The following is a 21,259-nucleotide window of genomic DNA, read 5'->3' as shown; positions in this document are numbered from 1 at the left end:
CATTACTTTACTAATTATTTAATGGCAGAAGTAGTTACATTATTACATCATTACTTTCATTACTCAGCATAGCGCAGTCAAAGGTGTCTTGCAACTCCAAACATGCCACACCCACATGTTATTATTCTGTATTTAACACATCGAGAAATAAAATTAGACATTGTGGTTTAACAATTTACTGACCATCAACAACTAGCTTAGAGTCCAGAAGTCCAGTTCTCACAGTGAACCACCAGGCAAGCTGAATCACACATGCAGGCTTAACAGTGGCTAACATTAGCAAGCCAGCTAATGAGACACAACATGTTGAAGGTGTATTCCTCCTCTTTTGGTGGAAGCTAGCTGCCTACCCATACCTCCAGCTCCTTGCCCAAGCTAAAACATCGCAGACCAGTTTGTCAAGGTTGGATTACAAATCAGGCAAAGTGGGCAACTGCCCTACAGCTTTCACTTTCAGGAGGTCCAAAAGTCCCAGGTTTACTGCATGGAAATAGTTCTTTGGTAATTTGATTAATTACAGATTTGTTAGGACATGTCAGGCAGTCCAGCATTATTTTCCAATAATGAGGACCTTGTGCTGTAGAGAGGCCCTGAATCAAATTCTACTTTAAGGACCTTCATTACTTTAGTTGTGGTGCATATGCACATGTACTGGTGCATATTCCTAAATAAATGTGTGATTTAATTATTAATTAATTTAATTAAATTACCATAAACTAACTGACACACACATATCTTGGAAAATGTAATGTTATTATTGTGACGGAGTACTAGATGGTCTCTGGGTAAATACTGACGCTGCCACATGCTCTGGACTTAATGGGAACTAGGAGGCATCAGGGTACATAGAAGTTGTACAGAGTGCATAGTGGATGGGTGGGAATGGGAGAACAGTAGGGGCCCAACAGCACCTTTTGGGCCTGGGGACTCCTAATTCCGCTATGCAGTCTGTCCACTCAAAACACAGAGATGAAATTGATATCAACTCTCCATCTAACTCTTAACAAGAGTGAACAAGCTGAGCCTTCACTACGTAATGGAGTGTTACTGAGTTTAGTAAAGACAATGTAATAATTACTGAATCCCTTAACCTAAAACTGAAAAACTATAACTTGTTATCTCTATTCTAAGTGACAATAAGAATGTACAACTCTAAAACTGCCTGATCTGACACAGTGACCATTTTGAAAAGGCAAAAATATTGTGTAGTCTGATCCCAGCATTCCTCCACTTCTCCGGCAGTAGCTGAACAGAAAACCAGAGCAATGAGAGTATTTCTGTGCTGGGCCCTTGCAGTCACTGTACATCTTGCTGCTAGTGTCCAAGGTCACAACCCCCCCCCCCCCTCCTCCAGCCCACCCCTCGCTAAAATGGATGACTCCAGGTACACCGGAGGACAGTCATTTGGCTGTGGCCCCACTTCTCTGTGCCCCTCAAACACAACAGCGAGCTTTCCCAGCATTCCCCCAACAAATGCTACAGCTCATGTATTTTTAATCTTTTGACAGATGCAATTATTCTTTACACGCCGTGCTCGTTAATCTTAATGCAGTTATTACTATTCATTGCTGGACGTTTTTCCCTCCTATTATTTTAATTTGAAAGCGTCTCTCCCTCAATGTGTGTGCGTGCTCATTTGTGTGCCGTTGGTCCAATCGGAACAGGCCAACAGCGGAGTTAATGAATGCAAGACGCGAACAAGGAAAGGAGGGGGAGGGGCACCGGCAGCAGCAGCAGCTCAATATGTGACCTGTTGTATCTGGCTATCATTAACATTTGGTCACATATCAGTTATCCACTTTGCCGTGCCCACTATTGAATACAAATAACATATCCGTTATGTTTGTGAGATTCCAGAGTGATAATGTTACGCTTTGTTAATGCAAGATAATGTTCCTGTTCAATGGCAACTAGAATACAACAGTAAACTCAGAGCAGAAATAACTTCTTGATGCAAGTGATTGAAGTGACTTTTTTTCCTCTCCTCTTGCCTTTTATGAGGCCCTAATCCGAGTTGTCAATCCACTGGAGTGTTTCATTAGCGTTCTATATTTTGATTTGCCTGTGACATCTCCTCATGCTGTGCACTATAACTCCTACCCAGTCTGGGGCTTGAAAGGGGTCTGTTAACAGTGTTTCCCTAACAATGTTTATATCACCTCCGCACGGTTTTGATCAGTGCAGATAAACATGTCCTGATCACTGAACGCTGAAAAACAGTGGCAGCTTCTGCCCAAATTCATCGGTTTCCCAGAGATGCACCTAACTTCCTTCGTCTTTTTCTTCCTCTCCTCCTTGCTGCCTCATTGTGTTCCTCTCTCCTGGAGTGTGTGTGTGTGCAAGCGTGCAAGTGGCGTTTGAACATCTGCGTTTGTTGCCACCTCTGTGAGAGCAGCGAGGCCCTGTCGCCAGGGGCGTAGCCCTGAGACTGACGCTCCAGGTGTTTGCTCTTCCTCACCTCCTCTCAGTACACACACTCATCCCTCAGGATCCACCCCGCTCCCTCTCTCCTTTAGAACACAGCTCCTTTTATCTGAGCAGGGAGCTCACTGAGAGTTTGTGAAGATTCTGATCTGAATACACCCCTCTAAGTGTGTGTGTGTGTGTGTGTGTGTGGATGTGTGTATGTGTTAAGCCTACGGCATGTCTGAGGTGTGTGTGTCTATGTATGTGTGTGCATTAGTGGAAATGTTATGGCAACAGTGGTTGCTAGTGGTGACCAGCAGTACTGCAGAGCACAAGTACAAGCAGCTTTTTGTCACATCAAGTCTTATGTTGTCTTGTGGTATGAGATGGTTGTAAGTCCCTTACATATTCACATCAGATGTCTCCCTCGGCTATGAGATTACCAGAACAGAACGCACTGACCTTAGTAATTCAGAGTCATTCAAATGCATAAAGAATAGTTGTCCTTCTTCAACCCTCCATAAACATAAGCAAGCAGCAGCGAGAGAGGCCTGTAAGGCACAGCGAGCTGGCTTTATTGTAATTGTGCAGCTGAGTACCTACAGTCAGGATGAGAGGGAAGCGGGAGTGCTGTGTGCGTTTGTGGCGGTCTGTCGGAAAATAAGGGCGTATAAAAGCTGATGGGGAATGAAAGCTCTCTGGGCGGGACGAGATTATGCACAAGTGATTAATAAGAGCAGTAATAAACAAAGGCCCAGGAGATGTTTGAGGTGCTTAATAATGCATTATGTTCATAAAAGAGCTGGGCCTCTCGAACTGATCCCTGTGGAGTAGGAGACCCCAGAGGGACCAGGAGAGAGTGTGCTCTTAAAAGAGAGCTTGTATAGGAATGTCTGTCTGTGTGTGTGTGTGTGTGTGTGTGTGTGTGTGTGCAGATAAGATGTAACTGTGGGATTACAAAATGTAAAGACATAGACTGGTGTATTTGATGACGTTAATTCCTTGTGATTTGTCTTACATGTCTCATAAATAAGAATGAGAGGTAGGTTTTTTTTTTGTATAATATTTGGAGTGAAGTTTGGTTTGGATGTCATTGTTACTTCTTTTTTTTCACTGCAGCATCTCGTGTTAATTTTAAATGCTATCTAGCTCTGGCTCCATTCTTTGTTCTGAGCTTTAAAATGTCTTGGTATTGATGTCATTCCTTCTCCGCCCTTCAGTCTGTCAGACAAAGACGTGGAACAGCAATGAAAAAGAGCAGGTTAAGAAGTTTCTCTTTCAGCTTTGTTTTGTTCACACACAAAAGCCGCCGCTTCCCACAATCTTTTTTTTTTCATTCCACCTATCTTTTTATTTTAGTATTTTCTCAATCCTTTCACAACATCAAGGTAAAGTGAGTCTTAGGTTTGCTATCTGAATATCAAATGCTCTACTGGTTTAAAATGCACCACAAACAGAAAAGTCATGTTTATGAATTTGTTGCAAGCAGATTCTGTTATTTCCTATCAAAACTAATCGTTGACAAGTAGAAGAAAGAAGGCAGGTATTTTATTCTACATACCTTTATCACTTTACATTGTCAAGGTGAAAGTAAAGACTTAGTGCTCTGTCAACCTAGTTTTGGTCCTTGACAACAATATTACAGCAGTGTTACTGTTTGTTGCAGCAGCAGCGGAGCGTGTTTATGGACCTTGAAGTCCACTCAGAGGAAAAAAACAAGACTGTTTTGAATGAAAAGAAAAAACCTTGGAGCACAGCCTTGTAAATTAATTTGTTCGTGTTGTATGATGGGAACACAGCTGGCCTCATTAACATGCGCACAACAAATAATTATAGCGTTTTTTTCTCTCTTCAGCCAGCCAATGCTTGGCTAATGGGCTTGCTGGGTTAATTATGTCAGAGCGTAATTACACAGGGCCCAGGGAGACATAATGGTGCACCCTGCTGCGCCCACACCGCCTAATGATGGTGTATCGCTGACAGGGCCAAGACGGACCGCCCTGACACACCTGCTTGTCTTGGCGCACACCACCCTGGTCCACCCCCACCCACCTGAACCTGTGCACCATCCTCCACAGTGCCACCCGCAGTCCACTGAGCCATCCAGCCTCTGACAGGCTTTGGCTTCCGCTCACCATGGACTGAAGGCTCACCCAGATACACTAACTGCCTCCTGCTTTGAGATGTGCAATAGCACAGAAACAGCAACTCAGTGACCACAAGGAAGCAGCTACAGGATGGCAGCCTCATTACCGCTCAGTAAAAGTGATGAAACTCAATATCAATGCAGAGATTGTGTAAAAACAATTAAAAGTTTTGGTAACTTTTGTTGGCTAGTAGCAAGTTAGGGATGAAGCTAATCCACACTATGTGAAGAGCAAAAACTTCTTTTTCAATACACTGTATACAAAAATGAAACTAATTTCAAAGTCAATCTGTGGTTTGCCTTAACATATCCATCCTTTTAAATAAAGGTTCATTTTTTCTGTTTTCTATTTATGGTCTATTTGTTTCTCTTCTAAATTTCTGTTAATTTCTGAGATCTGGGAACATGGTGACATTGCTACAAAGTCGAATGTGGCAAGAAACACAAGAGAATTTATTTGGAACAAAAAATGGATGCGAACTGTAAGATTATTACCTAAACTGTCCATTTACAGTTAACAGATTGACTTCCTGATACCAACTATTACCAACTGTACTTGCAGTGATTGTGATCAAACAATTTTCCCGTGTAATGAGAGGTTATTACCGTCATTTTGGGTGTGCTCACATTCATTTTACCCCCAAATACATTGGTTTAGATAATTTGGCTGAACTGTTTAACTGTGAATGTTAAACAGTTCAACCTGACTTGTGAGAGACAGATTAAAAAAACATAATAGTTCAAACTGATGCCACTGAAGAGATATTGGGTTATTTTCTAAGACTTAAGAGACCCAGACGACATTACGCTATGTGTGACTGCTGTTTCTTGCCCCATGTGACTTTGTAGCAATGCTCCCAGATCTCAGCAATTACTTTAGTGGGTACTGTTGTATTATAACTTATAGAAATGATGTCCAAAAATACAAAAATATGACCCCAGTTGTATTAAACTGGAATTATCATTTAATGGCAGACATTTCTCATTGTGTGTGAACAGATATTTCCACATTTTCCCGGTGATGATATTGAACCCTCCTGTGTCACTCTGCTCCTCTCGGTGGCTGCGATTCCTTCAGAGCTGGACCTGTGTTTCACCAGAGAAAATGATGTATTAAATGTCCTGTGATTTATTAGCTTAAACGAGGTGCTGTTGCCCGATCAGTTATCATGACCTCAGAGCAGACATCCAATCATCCATGATTAAGATAAGGGATGAATTAAAAACTGAAGCATTTATTTGCATGGAGAGTGATGTGACTCACCTGATGTACATAATGCCTCGTCAACTGTGTTGTATTTTTTGATGAGCAGAAATGTGAGCGGCAGGATTAGTGTTGAATTCCTCCACCATTCCAGGTTTTATTTGGTGGATTTACCATCAGAGCCGCTCAAAAAAGAAGCCGCACAGCTGCTTATGAACTACATCAATTAGTAGCTTTATTTTCCAAAGTTATCAGCAGTCCTTCTGGACTCTCCTTCAGTAACTGTATATCCCTGGCCCTTTGAGAGTATCCCTGCTGCTCTACTTTGACGGGGGTTAATTTTGTATACAGACTTAAATTATATCCCTTCACTTTAAATTTGACTTTACTTTACTCCCCTGCCACTGATTGATAATCCTGGCTTGTCCATGTGTGAGAGATCCCTTACTATAATCTCTGCCCTTTGATCATTAAAAGTTGAAAGGATATATGGGAAAGAGGCTGATAAAGTGATTTCTGTGACAGTGGGTCGATGGAATAGCAGTGCTTTAAGTCATCCTGTTTGTCTTAGAAGAGCTGTGCTCTTAATAGTGATGTCCCTTGTGACTGATGCAATATCTCCACAGTTGGTGTAACAATGAATGCAGACAATGTTTGACTGTAAACGGTCCTGGGAAAAATAGCTCAATCAATTAAATGGCCCAAAATGTTTGTCTGATGAAAATGCAGATATGGCGAGCTGCAATGTATGGCCAGGATTTCAACAAATTGCACGTCGTAGAAGTTTTGAGTCTCTGATGAGCATTTATTTTTGTGGCCTGTCGGCTCAGAGTTTGCATTCTCACAGTGGCATCTGGCAAAGTTTAAACGTCTGTGGTTCCAACTTCTTATGAAAAGTCACTTCAGTCAGTGCCCATACTGAAGAAGGGATCCAATTGGGTTCCACACAGAAGTCTAAGATGAGCGGATGAAAGCTGTGGGAGAAAAGTTTGTGCGGCAAAGCAGCGATTTTCCTCCTCTTTTAGAGTTTTGAAGGGCTGTGGTGTGTGTGTGTGTGTGCGTGTGAGTGCGTGTGTGTGCACGTGGCTCTACATCTTGCCTCCCCCCTTGTCAAGGAGCTCCCCTGAGCTTCCCTCTCTGTGCTTTGGCACTAGATGTCACCTCCTTTGGTGTTCGGCAGGCAGGTACACAACAGGAGCAGCTCTCTCTCTCTGAGCTGTTGAACTTTTCGGGAGGGGAAGAAAGGGAAGGGGAAGATTAAAAACAGCCCTGTGATGTGGAGTGCCGAGCTGCCTCCTGAGAATTCCTGGCATAATAATTTAAATGATCAAATGATACAGAGGAGACTTGTTAGTTGAGAAACAGCCTCCTAGTTGGCCCCATGGGCCCGGTGCTGCTGCGCATGCATTGCAAAACAGCTCCTCTGTTGTGCTAAAGAATCCTGCTTTTTTTTTTTTACCCCCTTTTCAGGAGCAGACTTTTTCTACACTTTGCCTAGGTGTATACATGGAACTTAAGACTCCGTCACATATTCATGGCAATCTTTTTGTCTTCTTTGCCATTTATCAGCACATGAGAAGACTCATTAGACTTGATATCTGAACATGTGAAGGGTCGGATCCAGGCTTGTGTCATTAGGTCCAGCCTGTGAAATTTTCAAAGGCGCCCGAGTGGGAAAAGTCTAAGAGTCACTCTTTGGAAACAAGTCTCAGTGGAATAGTCTGCCTCTGTTGAAACTGCGATGCAAAAAACTCTGTAATGTGCTTTACAGGCAGCGCACACAGTAAAACAGTTATTTTGCTTTTTTTGAAAAATAGGAATGTATGGATATCGTGTCAATCTTGGTAGTTCTTTCTACAGAGATTTGTTTGTGTCTGTTTTTCAAAGATCCGGCTCCTGTGCTGGAGGCCTCACACACCCTGGAGGAAAGGCTGCAGCAGCTTCAGAGTTCAGCCCCAGACAGCAAGGCCCTGGTGAGGGAGATCAGCGGGCACTGGAAGAAACACCTGGAGTGCCTTGAAAAGACAGGTCAGGCCAATATCATGCACGTTAGGGAGCCACCCTACTTGGAATACACATTTTTTAATGCAGGTCTGGAAGTGCTGGCAAGTTAATTATATACACCAGGTCTTGAGAATGTTGTGAATAGTACCAAAATATCTAGAAAAGTATTTTTTTAAAAGTCACATTATGAGGACTTTATATTATTTTATCATATTGCCTTGTTAATTATAGAGCACTCAGTGAATGTTAAACCCATGGCAGCTCTTTCCATGCACACAGAACCCACAGAGTACGGCCCAGCAGCCTCAGGGGCAGCAGTGACAGGAGACGCCCCAGAATCCAGCTCTCCAGCCTCCCTGATGACCCCCAACAGCACACCAACTCCTGGGGCCCCTGGCTCCCCACAGCAGAACTGCCAGGACCGAACTGAACAGGACGAACGAGGGTGAGAACCACTGCCGGCTGGCTGCCTCTGGCTAATACAAGATTTATATTTCTTAAAAGAGATGAATAAACCTCCATAGCCACACAGGTTTACTGAAGTAATTATTTTAGATAGACAGAAGAAGATTGTAACCCTTTAATATCCCAAACCATTTTCCAATCCAATTTTTATGCTCATTAAAGGGGAACTCTACTGATTTTACACATCAAGGTCTGTTTACAGGTCTTGGGGGGTACTACTGCACAGGTGAAAAAAAAGTTGTATTAAGCCGTTTGTGGCTCAAGGGGGAGCTATGTGAAGTTTGATAAATTGCCTCAGCGTCAGTTGGGGCTGAACACTACAAGTTTGAAAATGAAACAAATCTGGGGGTGTGGAGTTAGAGAGAAGTGAGGTTATCAGACCTCTGTAGCCCGCTCCTCATCTTTGAGGCTGACAGCTCCAGGCTACATTAGCTGCTACTAGTATAACAAACCCGAATCTGTACAGTCAAATAAATTGAGTAGAGTTACATTGTGGGTAATGTGGGCGCCAGGTTTTGACAAGAAAGAAAAATGTAATAAAAAAAGATGATATTTCTGTCTCTTCTGCCTCAGTTTTGATCCTTTTTGATCCTACATAGGTGGAGTACTCTTTTAAGGCAACAATATTCATCAATTCTTATAATGATTTAACAATAAATAAGTAGGATCAATTGTTTTCTATCTGTGACCCAGTAGAAACAAGCCTAAATATCCCCATTTAGCCAAAAACAATCATGCATACATGGTGCTCTGAAAGGCTCCTAAAATGCATCCACATTCATAAATTTCAGTTTGTCTGTGAACTCTGTATATGCCATTTCTAGGCAGGGGTAGGTTGGGATTAACATATTTTTATGTCTCAGAGCATAAAGTTGCATATAGTGTGGACATGATGCAGTGTAGTAACTGACAGACTTTCTTCTCTCAGGGAGGAGGAGGAAAGCGCTGATGCTAGTTTGGCTGACAGACTATCAGAGGCCGAGGAGAAGATCAAGGTTCTGCATTCATGTAAGTGGTTTAAACACTGGCACGCACTATAGCTGTTAAATTTAATTTCAACATATTGAAGAGCCTATACTTGTATAATTGCAGTATGGTGCCCCCTACTGCAACACAGCCGCTCCGCTGCTGCTTTGTTTTCATAGCTTTAAGTTAAAGCTATCACATTTTTACCAAATGATATCATATGTAAGTTTAACATCAGCTTTCCATGAATTCTGTGACTGTTAAGGGTGTCCCTACATTGGTTATATTTGAGCTAAAACTGACTTGTAATTGAAATATGGAAAATATGATAATATATCTAAAAACTGTACTGGCAAATAAATTCAGTAATGTAGCTTTAAGGTCAAAGTTCATGTGTTTTGTTTTTGAAGTTAATATCTCACTTCTCCCTGTCTTCGCCTCAACAGCTTTGAACACTGCACAGGCAGAGCTGTTGGACCTGCGGTGTAAATATAACCAAGAGATGACGAACAAGTAAGAAACTGTTTCATTTTACATTTTCTGTTTACTGTACCATCTATTTCTGAAGAACTTTTTCATACCTCCCCCTCCCCTCTCTGTCCAGTCAAGGTGGCCGCACACTAATATCTCTATGGCCTTCCACACTAGAGCATTTCGAGTGCTGAATTCGCTCTTCTTTATTTTGCCTACATAAACTCATGTCCAGTGTAGAGCTGAGGAATGCCATTGTAAAGGCAGTGAGTGAGAGTGACTCAGCCACTAATGCAGGTCGATGAGAGAGGTCTGTGTTTGCCTTCACTGGCAGCTGGGCCTTGACAGCCCTCAAGAAGAATTGCTCCATTTAAAGATTGCTTCAGAAAACACTCTACCTTGTCCTGGTCTTTGAGCGCAATGTATCCACCGCATGCCTGAAATGAATCTGAGCTTGTATGAAGGATGTCGATAGACATTCAAAGTAAACACTCCTTTGTTTGGGTTGTGCTCCAGAGCACAGTCAGCCGCTGCTAATGGATTTTCTCCCAGGCTTAATCCATGGCGCAATTGAACTGATGTTTCTGGACCCACTGCCATCCATTTTGTTGGATTGGACACTTTTTCAGGTTGGCCTTACATTTCCCATACAGCTGCACTTTGAAAGGCCATCTTCATTACCTGGTTTGTCATACAGTGTATGTGTGTGTGTGTGTGTGTATGTGTGTGTTGTCCTGGTCACATTGCTGTCATGGACAGTAGCACCACTGACCCCAGAGCTCCAACTACAGTTATCCCTCCTTGACCCCGAGCCTCTGAACACCGGGCATGGCTCTATTACTCTCACTGACTGTTTCCTCAATGTTGATAAGAAAGACTATTTGTCTGCTTCGGTTTGAGTAGCTGAGCAGGTAATCAATACAAAACATTTTCTGTACTGCACAAGTTCATTAAATGTGGAGCTGACACCTGTTAGTGTGTGCTGTCAGCTGGGCACCATCTATCCTGGCCTTATTGATAGGACCTGGGCATGGCCAAGACCCTCTGAAACCAGGGCTGCACCAAACACCACTGATGATCATTAATGCCAAGAATAGGTTTGTTTGAGACAGTTGCAGTATCTGACTGGTTCCACGTCCTACTGTAGAAATATTGGAGTATTGTATTTTGCTTTCTTGAGTCTTTGTGACACAATGATTCTATTGGATTTTAAAAATTTTAGGTAATTATGCAGCCTGTTGTGCGACAATAGGAGTAGTTAAAGTGCAAACATGAACGATAAGGGTTCGGACCAATTAAGTTTGTTTAATTTGGATTTAAAAAACTCCAATATGTTCCTTGAACAAATTCTTCTTTTGGTAAAAAGGACCACAGTGTCCTGAAACTTGAGAAACCTATGTGCATATTTAAATCAATCACAGTTTCCTCATTAATTCATCCTTATCTACCTTTTGAAAATCAGGTCCCATGTGTGCAAAATGAAACTGTTGAACTTCAAACAAACCTCATGAATAATCCTGCTGAGCTTCTGTTTAAATTAGACTGATTGTTAGATGTATGGAGGGAAGTTGGAGTTGAATCTCAAAAGAGTACGGAGGGTACAAATTGCCATTCATCCATTCACCCAGATCCCCTTTGTGGTACAGCAGAGGGACAGTGATGTACGCCTGAGATTAGAGGACATAAACTGGATAGATTTCAATTTCTTTTAAGAAATTGTATTTCTTCTCCTGAATTCCTGGTTCTATCTAACATTTTCAAGACAGTCCCACAATTTAGAGACACTCCTGTTACCATGGAGATGTTAGCCGTTCCAAAGCTTCAGGATTGTGGTCCATTTTCAGGATGAGCTGTGTTGCACTGCAGTCAACAAGCTCAGTTAGTTATTGTTAATAGAGGCACTGAAACAGAAACCAAGGATTTCGCTCAGTGTGTGAATACATCTCAACTGACTAAAGAGGACTGCAGAATGAGTTCTTCATTCTGTCTCAAAAATACACGCACACAGCACTTTTGCATTTTAAGGTCATGACTCATGTCACAGCTGGATGGATTGGATAACGGCATTAAACTCCTAATTTCCTGAAATACATATATGGAGATAATAAAAATTACAATTACTGCTAGAACCTTGGCCACTTAAAAAGTGCAAAAGGTGTGTTACAACAACAGTTGGGCTTGATTTTTGTGTGTTTGTTGTTCATTTGAGAGTGAGAGTATCTCCTCAGTAATCCTGTGGTACTCTGCCTGGGTGTGTGTGTTTCAGGGCCGAGGAGGTCGACGCCATCATGGCGAATCTTGAGAAGGCAAACCAGGTGAGTACAGTCTTCCTCCACACTTCTTTGATTGAGATACTCCTTCGTTAAGGTAATCACTCCTGTAATCAAGCCTTGGCTTTAATTAGACACCCTCCGTCCTGTGTGCACCCCCCCCCCCCCCCCCCGCCGCACTCCCCTCCCCTGAGCGTGTGATTAGCGAGTGTAAACCCGAGCTCCCGTCAGTGGGCGCTCTGTGGCAGCACGTCTCCACTCAGCAGAGAACAGGAGACTGCCGAGCGCGATTGATGCCGGAGCGTCGAACGCCAGGGTTCTTCGTTATCTCATTGCCTTGATTGCTTCCTATCCTGGTGATACCTCTTTTCTTCTGCTCCTTTCTTCTCCCCTCTGCTTTTCGCTCTCTCACGCTCTTTTTCTCTCTCTGCTGCTCTCTGCCAGCAGCTCCTAGATAAATGTTCTCAAAATGAATCATTAATTAGCAGACCGGGTGTGACAGAGCAGGTAAACAGTTTGGGGAATAAAGTGGGCTGACTAAACAGCCCCCTCAGCAGAATAAACCCGTGGCTGCATTCGTCTGCTCAGGCCCTTGCTCAGGTTTTCAGTCGGCTCTAAATTTCAGAGCAAGGGTGCCTCCTTTGATTTATGTATATGCTCTCACCTTGATCATCTCATTAGCCAATTGATGTGGCTGGTCTATGAAAACTGTAACACTGTGATACCATGTCTGTGTGCAGAGAGCAGAAATGGCCCAAAGAGAAGTGGAGAGGCTAAAGGAGCAGTTAGCCAGTGGTCAGAGTGGCACCACAGGGAGTTGCCATCCAGCAGAGGGCTCTAGCAGGGTAAGAGTGATGTGTATTGGTCTGTGAAATGCTTGTTCTTTCATTTTTGGCATTGTGCTTTGGTATTTTTGTCGTTCATTCCCCAGAGATTACCTGTCAATCAACAATATGTTTAGTGTTATGATGTTTCTCCTTCAGATTTTCTTTTGTTTTTTTAAGTTTCTGTGGGTGGTGGCCTGTTAAAATGCAGCATTAGTGGTTACCTGATCATCATCTCTGAAGTCAAATTCTCTCACTTTCTAGCTGTCTGAATTTTATCAACACTGAGGAAGTCGTGAATCACTAGCCAGCCTCTCACACTTCCTCTCCTCCTCACTCCTTCTATCACTTTTTTTCTCCTCTCCCTCTCACACCCTTTGTCATGTCTCCGTCTCGCCCTGTCAGGAGAAGAGTGAGGTGTTGCCCTCCCAGCTGGAGGCCGCTTTGCTGGCTAAAGACCGCGAAATCCTCCGTCTTCTTGAAAACATTCAGCGGCTGCAGTTCACATTACAGGAAGTTCAGGAGACCTCAGCCAATCAGATCCTAGAGCTGGAACGCCAGCTGGCCTATAAGACAGAAGCTATTGAGGTGAGTGGCTCTGACACATAAGAAGTGGCAGAACGCGATGAACACCTTGTCAGTGAGTCTGATAATTTTTTTTTTAATGTGAACTGCTTCCACTGTTTTTTCCATTTCAGAGATTAGAGGCTAAACTGCAGTCCCAGATGGACTATGAAGAGATTAAAACTGAACTCAGGTGACAATTTGGTGTAGACTGAATGTGTAAATCATTCATAATTATTTGAATTTGGATCCAAGAATTTGACTTTCTTTGCATCTTTGTTTCTGCCCCTAGTATCCTAAAGGTGATGAAGCTGGCTTCTGCCAATGGCAGCTCGTCCCAGGTATATTTTCTCCTTCTTGTTTACACAGCAGTTTCACACAGCCGTGACTTCCTCTTATCAAAGTAGACCTTTGGTTTCTTCTTAATGTTTTTTTTTGTTGTCAAGGAAGAATAACTACAGCAGTGCCATTGAATGCACCAATGATCGTCATCCATTATAAGGATATCCACAGCCACTGTGATTGATTAATCGAAAATTAACAGCTTTTGTGTGTGTGTGTGTGTGTGTGTGTGTGTGTGTGTATAGGATTCTGCCAAGGCTGCAGAGGCTCTTTTGCTGGATAAAGAGGCGTTTCTTCCATCTCACAAGTACCTGATGGATAAGGCCCGCATTTTGCACAGCAATGGTAAAATGTCTCATGTCTCATGTCTGTCTATATAATTTAGTTTTTATAGTTAAGCACAAGGTACTAGAGTTTTTTGAGGCAATGAGTTTTGCCATCTTCTAAAAACTCCCCTTAGTTCACTGATTGCTTGTTGCTCATTGGGCAGACTCAATCGATTCTCGAGTCGACTCTTTGCATAAACTGAGCCCGCAAAATTGAGTCTGGGTTTGCAAGGCTAGAAAGCAAGTGAGTTAATTCATGAAATATCCGTCTTTGCTGGATAACAATTAGTTGTTCTTGGTTGCTCGGCAGAGGCCATGCAGCTGTATGTGTATGTATAAAGTTTGATGAGCATGTGTTTTCTGTCACCAGATGATGACCAGTCTGAGGATGCAGGCAGAGAGACAGGCAGGCCACCCGTTTCCCACTCGTCTTCCTCTCAGGCAGATGGCCGTGCCTCCCCCAGCCCTGGCCCCCCCACCCTTGACGGCTCCTCCTCCAGCCATGATCTCCCTCGTCCTTTCTCCGTGTCGCCGTGCTCTGGAGACCGACTGTCAGGAGACCACCTCCTCCACAAGCAGCTCCTCTCCCCACACTTTAAAAAGGAGGGGCTAATGGCTTTTCCCACCGCCCTCTATGCAGCCAAAGTTGCCCTCATGTCAGCCACTCAAGGGTCTGCGGGGGCAGGCAGTGGTGACGCTGGCTTACCCAGCGATCAGTCTGAAAGCGGCAGCTCGACTGCAGGGGACGAGGACCAATTGGACACGGCAGAGATTGCCTTCCAGGTGAAAGAGCAGCTGCTGAAGCATAACATTGGCCAGCGTGTGTTTGGCCACTATGTGCTGGGCCTTTCCCAGGGCTCGGTCAGTGAGATCCTGGCCCGGCCCAAACCCTGGAGGAAGCTGACTGTGAAAGGCAAAGAACCCTTTATTAAGATGAAGCAGTTCCTCTCTGATGAGCAGAACATCCTGGCACTTAGGACCATCCAGGTCCGCCAAAGAGGTGAGTGGATAAGACTGTAACAGGACAGAAAATATTAGAAAAACATGCAGACTACAGGTTCAGGTGGGAAAAAGCAGGAACCGATAGGGGAAGGGGCATGAGCAATCAAGACACGTTTTAAACTAGTCTCCTCCTTAACCATATTTTCCAAACCAATTTCTTGAAAGTGAAAACTGACAATGACAGGTATATTTTTCTTATTACCAGCAAATCTCATGAAGACACCCAAACCAACAATGAATTGATCCTAGTAACAAGTACCATGTGTGTATCCAAAGCCTGACATATCTAATTCCTCTGTACCAAAACACATCGACGATTGCTCAAAAATGGTTACAGTCTATGGCAGTCCATTAGATTGAAAAACCAACTTTTCTACTATCACCATTTTCTTGTTTTTGTGTGCTTTCCCAATCATGGATAACCATACACTAATTATGTAGAGCTGCATTAAAAAGTATATAAAAACACATCAGTGAGCCATACTGTTGCACTGAATGACATTTTCCTTCATTATCATGAAAACACACGCTGTAGTTTATTTTGAGTTAATCCTACATACACTGTCCTGCTGCAGTAAATACTCACTAGAGCACCAAATCTGTATAAATCTGCAGCTGAAAATAGTCCCCTGCAACAGTAGTCCCCCACTGTTTTAGTAATGTTTACTAAAAACTACAGTGTCCAGCTGTTTTAGTAAATCTCTGTGCCTTTTAAAAAAATAAAACTATATGTTTGTGAGCCATTTTTAATGATTTCTGTCTTCAGTAGAAAGCAATGAGTTTGGAGTGCCACAGACAGGGAGAGAAAGTCAGAATATGTATGGAGACTATGTCATTGTTGGTTTTGGTCTTTTCAGGGGATTTGTGGAAAAGTAAGAAAATATTGTGAATTTTGTCCTGAGAATAAATGGTTTAGATACTGTTGTTAAACAGGTGTCACCAGGTTATCATATGGGAATCATGGCCAAAGCTAATCAAATAAGACCGAGGTCATAAAATAAAAGGATGTTCTTTTGAGAGTGCTAAATTTGCGAGTGTATGAAGATACAATCTGCCTATACGTTTTTAAAGCAGATGTACTCCTGCCATCTTGTTTTGGTGGCTTAGCTCCTGGACATGTATACGTTTAAAACTTCTTAATCTACTAAGACCTCATCCCTGACTTCTTCACAGCTTTCTCTGCCATGTTTGTAGTGTTACTTTTAAACTTTGTTTTCTCCCTAGATTCACAGCTTTTGAAAGTTGAGCTTCCCGTATACTGCAACCTCAGACAGCACGCGCTCAAAGGCAGCCATTGATCTACCAGTCAAAAGCAAAGCCTTGGAACTGCTCTCTGATCAACCATCCCACTCACCCCCTCCCCTCTGCTCTCTCTCTATCTCTATCTCTTTCTGTTACCCTCTGTGACAGGGAGCATCACTCCGCGCATCCGAACTCCTGAAACTGGGTCAGACGACGCCATTAGGAATATCCTGGAGCAGGCCAAGAAGGAGATCCAGTCCCAGCGGGGAGGTGAGGAGTGAGCTGCTAGTGATACATCATAGTTAAAAGCCATAGTGATTGATATTTTTTATTGACAATAATGTTTCTATTTTTTATTTTCGATCACTATTTTAACGCGTCTAAACTGAAAAGGTAATGTGTGCATCAGTGTCAGCGTGTGGGTCTTTCTTGTCTAGGTGATGGCAAGATATCTCTGAGTGCCTCCTTAGGCAGAAGCAGTAACGGGGCGGGCAGCAGTTCTGACGAAACCATAAAGAGTATCCTAGAACAGGCCAGGAGGGAGATGGAGTCCCAGCAGCAGACCCTAATGGAGATGGAGGTCTGTGGGAGGGCTTCAACTGCCAGCTCAGGAGCTCAGGTGGAACGTCTGGGGCCCCCGGAGCGCTCCAGGGGCCTTCCTTTACCCATCTCCATCAAACAAGAAGAGGGGGGCTGTGTTACTGTCTGCATGGCCAATCCCATCAACAGCCCCCAGACGCCCCTCAGCGTTCTCTCCCCAGCCGCCTTTGTCCAGAACATCATTCGCAAGGTCAAATCAGAGATCGGCGAAGCGGGCACCTACTTTGACCAGCACTGGTCTCAGGAGCGGGGGCCGATGGGTCTCGTTGGCGGAGGTAGCTCTCGGCCCTTCACTTCTGTTTCCCCCTCCCTGTCTTCCTCTTCTTCCGGGCCCTCTGCTTTGCCTAGGCCCTGGCCTCGTCTGGAGAACGGCGAGTGCCTCCCCAACAGCGAGGAGGCCTCTGCCGCCGAGGACGAGCTGGTACTGAGCCGGCCGGTGGAAGTGAAGGTGGAGTCAGACACGTCGGTGAGCGGTGAGTCGCCAGGCCCCGGCCCTGGACGGCTCTCTTACTACCCGGCCTACATCCCCCGCGCCCTCAAGCCCACTGTGCCGCCACTGACTCCAGAGCAGTATGAGTTGTACATGTACCGAGAGGTGGACACCATTGAGCTGACCAGGCAGGTGAAGGAGAAGCTGGCAAAGAACGGCATCTGTCAGAGGATCTTTGGTGAAAAGGTCAGATGTTGCCCTTTCATATAAAATATGAGAACATGTGAACGGTTATAAGAATTATAATTAATACTTTAAATTTTGCATATTAAACTGAATATTAAGTAAAACATTTTTATAGTTAGTTTTTACTAGGGCATACATCTCTGTCTCTTTTAACCCTAAATTCATTGATAAATATAAATATCTTTACACAACTTGTAAACTTAGTTTTACTTGATTTGCTGTACCCCTGATCTACAGACAATGAATGGAAGAAGCCATTCTGTTTTCCTGTGCATATTAGTCACACTGAATGGTTTCATGTAATATTAGACTAATGTAACATGACTTAACACAAACCACATCTTTTATTATTTCACTTATGTAAGGAACAAAGTAATCAAACACTCAAATCATCCATGTGAAAAAGTAATTCCGCTTTAAATGTAATAATAGGATGCACCACTTAAGCAGCAATAACTGCAGCCTAAAGCTTCTTATCATTTGATATCAGTTTTTCACATCACAGTGAAGGATTTTACCCCGCTCTTTACGCAGGAAGACACATTTGTAGGTTTTTAAGCACAATCCGTTTCAGTTCAGCTGAGTTTGAGTCAGGACATTGACTTGGCTGCCCAAACTTAAATTTATGCTTTTCAGCCATTCAGATTTGGACTTAATTTTGTTGTTTAGATCATTGTCTTGTGGTATCACACAAATATGCTTCATCTCATGGACGGATGACTATAACTCCTCCAGAATTTTTGAGGCACTGAGCACAATTCATACCACCACTTGGTATGAAAAACTTTGCTTTTATACCAGACACAACAGAATCAGTGTCCAAAATGTTCCACTTTTTACTGGTCTCTGTGTAGGAAATTTGAAAAACCTTCAAGTACATTTCTGTAAATAAATGAAAGCATTGGTTATCTCAGTTAGCAGTGGTTATCATCTCACTACTCTCCCATGGATCAATTTTGACCAGTCTCTCTCTTATTGTGCTGACCTTATTAGACACTAGAGAGACTTGCAGTTCTCTGAGTTTTTTGCTGGTTACTTCTGTAACTTCCTGGATGAGTTTTCACTGCACCCTTATAGACCTTTTAGGAGGCTGGCAGCAGGATTCATCACACTACACTGTCTACAAGTACTCATGCATGCATCTTTTTTTCTCATCTCTTCGGACATTTCCTTTGATTGTGCCATGATTTGCTACTTTACATAGAGTACGGTTTAGACCGAACAGATTTCAATCATCTGAATCTAATTATTGATGACTGAGTAACTAAGGGGGTAAATACTTTCTCAATTGGATGATAGGGGTTTTAGGGGATAGGGGAAGTATGTTCCTTCAACATTTTAAAATGTGTTATACCTTGGTCAAATGTTATACTTTATTTAAAAATCTGGAACCAATCAGTAGGACAAATATGTAGAAAATCAGGAAAGGCGGAAATATGTGTTATTTATGAATATGTAAACACTTAGCCAACTTATGTTCCATATTAGTTTTCCTAGGCACCTTTTTCATTTGCCTAAGTTCATTCTCTGTGGTGTGGAGAAAATATAACAAGCTTCATGGTGCAGATTTTACACTTTGATGATATGAGAGGAGAACTATTCAAATTTGTAAATACTCAAGTGTTGTAAAGTATACTTCAGGTTGAAAACAGTGCAGTGAGCTCTATAAAACACTTGAGCACACTCAAGTGTGTTGAGATTTTATTCAAAAATCAAAAAAGTGAAGAAAGAAAAAAGAAAAATCATCAGCCTTTTATGTTGTTGGTTTATAACCATACATACTCTACTTCATGATCAGTCAAAATGATCAGCACACTGATTTTTTTGCACATCCATGAAATGTGCCGCAAATCGAAGTTAAATGACTGAATCTGAATTGACTCAACATAAACATTTATGGTATTTTGCTTCCCTCTAGTGGTTGTGTGCTGAAAGTGTATCACTGAGGCCATTTGCCATGAGCAAAGAGATTTCTATCTTTCAACAATTTGAAGGAAGAACTTGCTCAATAAAGATCCTTTAATATAAAGAACATTTTACTACATTTTTCTACAGGTATATCTTTTTTCTTTGACCGAAACATTGTTAAAGGATGCTTATTGAGAAGTGAAGACAGTGTGTAGGTGTCCCTACTTCCTTCAAGTACATGTCTACTCCACCAACACACCTGTCACAAAGACTATTCAGGTGTGCAAGAGATTTTTTGATGGTAATAATTTGGAAAATCAGTCAGTGGTGTGCCATTTATACATTTGTTTTTAGTGCTGTTACAGATAGTGTGTTGAGTCACAATATATTAACTTGTATTTTATGGTACAGGTGTTAGGGCTTTCTCAGGGCAGTGTGAGCGACATGCTGTCTCGGCCCAAACCCTGGAGCAAGCTGACCCAGAAAGGCAGGGAGCCCTTCATCCGCATGCAGCTGTGGTTACTGGACCAGCTCGGCCAGAGTCTCAATCAGCCCCCGAACCAGGGCCACACTCAGGGTGAGACTGCAGTTTATAGCACACACTCGCATACACTAAAATGGGCAGCAACAATAAGGCTTGAGATGCTGCAATACCAAGTATCAAACTTTAAAAAAAACAATGAAAGGACAAAATGGGACTGCTGCAGTGGCTACACCCTGGCTATAGGCTTATGGCTGTTTTTTTGTGATGCTCCCCACCTCCAGATAAAAGCCCAGTGACGGCCCAGTCTTCGCCCTCCCCGCCCCCAAGCCCAGCTGAGAGCCATCCCAGTCCACCGGTTGAACCGGTCAGCCTCTCCCTGGAGAGCAGCAAGGAGAATCAGCAGCCTGAGAGCCTGGTCCTGGGGCTGCCCCCCAACACAGAGGGAGGAAAGTCCACCCCTAGCCTCATGGCCCTGCATCAGCCCACAAACCCACTGGGCATCCAGGAGCTGGTGGCCATGTCTCCGGAGCTGGATACCTACGCCATCACCAAGAAGGTGAAGGAAGTGCTAACAGACAACAACTTAGGTGAGTCTGTATTTACTTTGTGAGGTTAAACCGACATTCCTCGTGAATGCAGACACAAGTGCATCACACACAGTGTATGTTTGTTCCCTCACAGGTCAGCGTCTTTTCGGGGAGACCATCCTGGGTCTGACTCAGGGCTCGGTGTCTGACCTGCTGTCCAGGCCTAAACCTTGGCACAAACTCAGCCTGAAAGGCAGGGAGCCATTTGTCCGCATGCAACTTTGGCTCAACGATCCTCACAATGTGGACAAGCTGAGGACTATGAAGAAGATGGAGAAGAAAGGTGGGGACTATATAGTGATGTCAACCAGTATGAATTCAGAATTTGTTGGTGTTTTGTAATCCCTTTATACTGGATATCACTGTCTTCCCTGCAGCCTATCTGAAGAGGCGGTATGGGCTGCTGAGCACTGGCTCGGACAGCGACTCGCCCAGCACTCGTTCTGAGTGTGTGAGTCCAGCGTTGGCCTCGCTGGACCTGTGTCCCTACAGCCAGGTGAAGAAGCCTCGGGTGGTGCTGGGAGCTGAGGAGAAGGAAGCTCTGAGGAAGGCCTACCTGCTGGAGCCCTACCCCTCTCAGAACACTATTGAGATGCTGGCCTCCCAGCTCAACCTCAAAACCAACACTGTCATCAACTGGTTCCACAACTACAGGCAAGTCTAATGTGACCTTTACTCTGTTGTTTTCATTTTGCATTTACTCCAAACTGCACCTGAATACCTGAACTGTAAATCAGAAAAGTAAACTCAAATATCTTTTATTCTGACACCT

At 43.3% G+C, this 21,259-nt stretch overlaps 1 protein-coding gene across 2 annotated transcripts in view; it reads left to right on the top strand.

Moving 5' to 3' along the window:
- cux2b (cut-like homeobox 2b) overlaps positions 1-21,259 on the top strand; it is an 88,164-nt gene that overhangs the window by 62,882 nt on the left and 4,023 nt on the right. For both annotated transcript variants that reach the window (XM_044364313.1, XM_044364322.1), the window contains exons 5-21: positions 7,644-7,784; positions 8,040-8,205; positions 9,154-9,233; positions 9,638-9,704; positions 11,929-11,977; positions 12,673-12,777; positions 13,162-13,344; positions 13,455-13,513; positions 13,613-13,661; positions 13,908-14,007; positions 14,359-14,988; positions 16,401-16,502; positions 16,670-17,508; positions 19,828-19,993; positions 20,182-20,487; positions 20,582-20,770; positions 20,865-21,141. In XM_044364313.1, coding sequence (XP_044220248.1) covers positions 7,644-7,784; positions 8,040-8,205; positions 9,154-9,233; positions 9,638-9,704; positions 11,929-11,977; positions 12,673-12,777; positions 13,162-13,344; positions 13,455-13,513; positions 13,613-13,661; positions 13,908-14,007; positions 14,359-14,988; positions 16,401-16,502; positions 16,670-17,508; positions 19,828-19,993; positions 20,182-20,487; positions 20,582-20,770; positions 20,865-21,141 — 3,508 coding nt within the window. The remainder of the gene's footprint in view (positions 1-7,643; positions 7,785-8,039; positions 8,206-9,153; positions 9,234-9,637; positions 9,705-11,928; positions 11,978-12,672; positions 12,778-13,161; positions 13,345-13,454; positions 13,514-13,612; positions 13,662-13,907; positions 14,008-14,358; positions 14,989-16,400; positions 16,503-16,669; positions 17,509-19,827; positions 19,994-20,181; positions 20,488-20,581; positions 20,771-20,864; positions 21,142-21,259) is intronic.

Source organism: Thunnus albacares, chromosome 2 (genome assembly GCF_914725855.1).
Source record: "Thunnus albacares chromosome 2, fThuAlb1.1, whole genome shotgun sequence".
Classification (NCBI taxonomy): Eukaryota; Metazoa; Chordata; class Actinopteri; order Scombriformes; family Scombridae; genus Thunnus; species Thunnus albacares.
The sequence above is the reverse complement of the archived record's forward strand: the minus strand, read 5'-3'. Positions and strand labels throughout refer to the sequence as shown.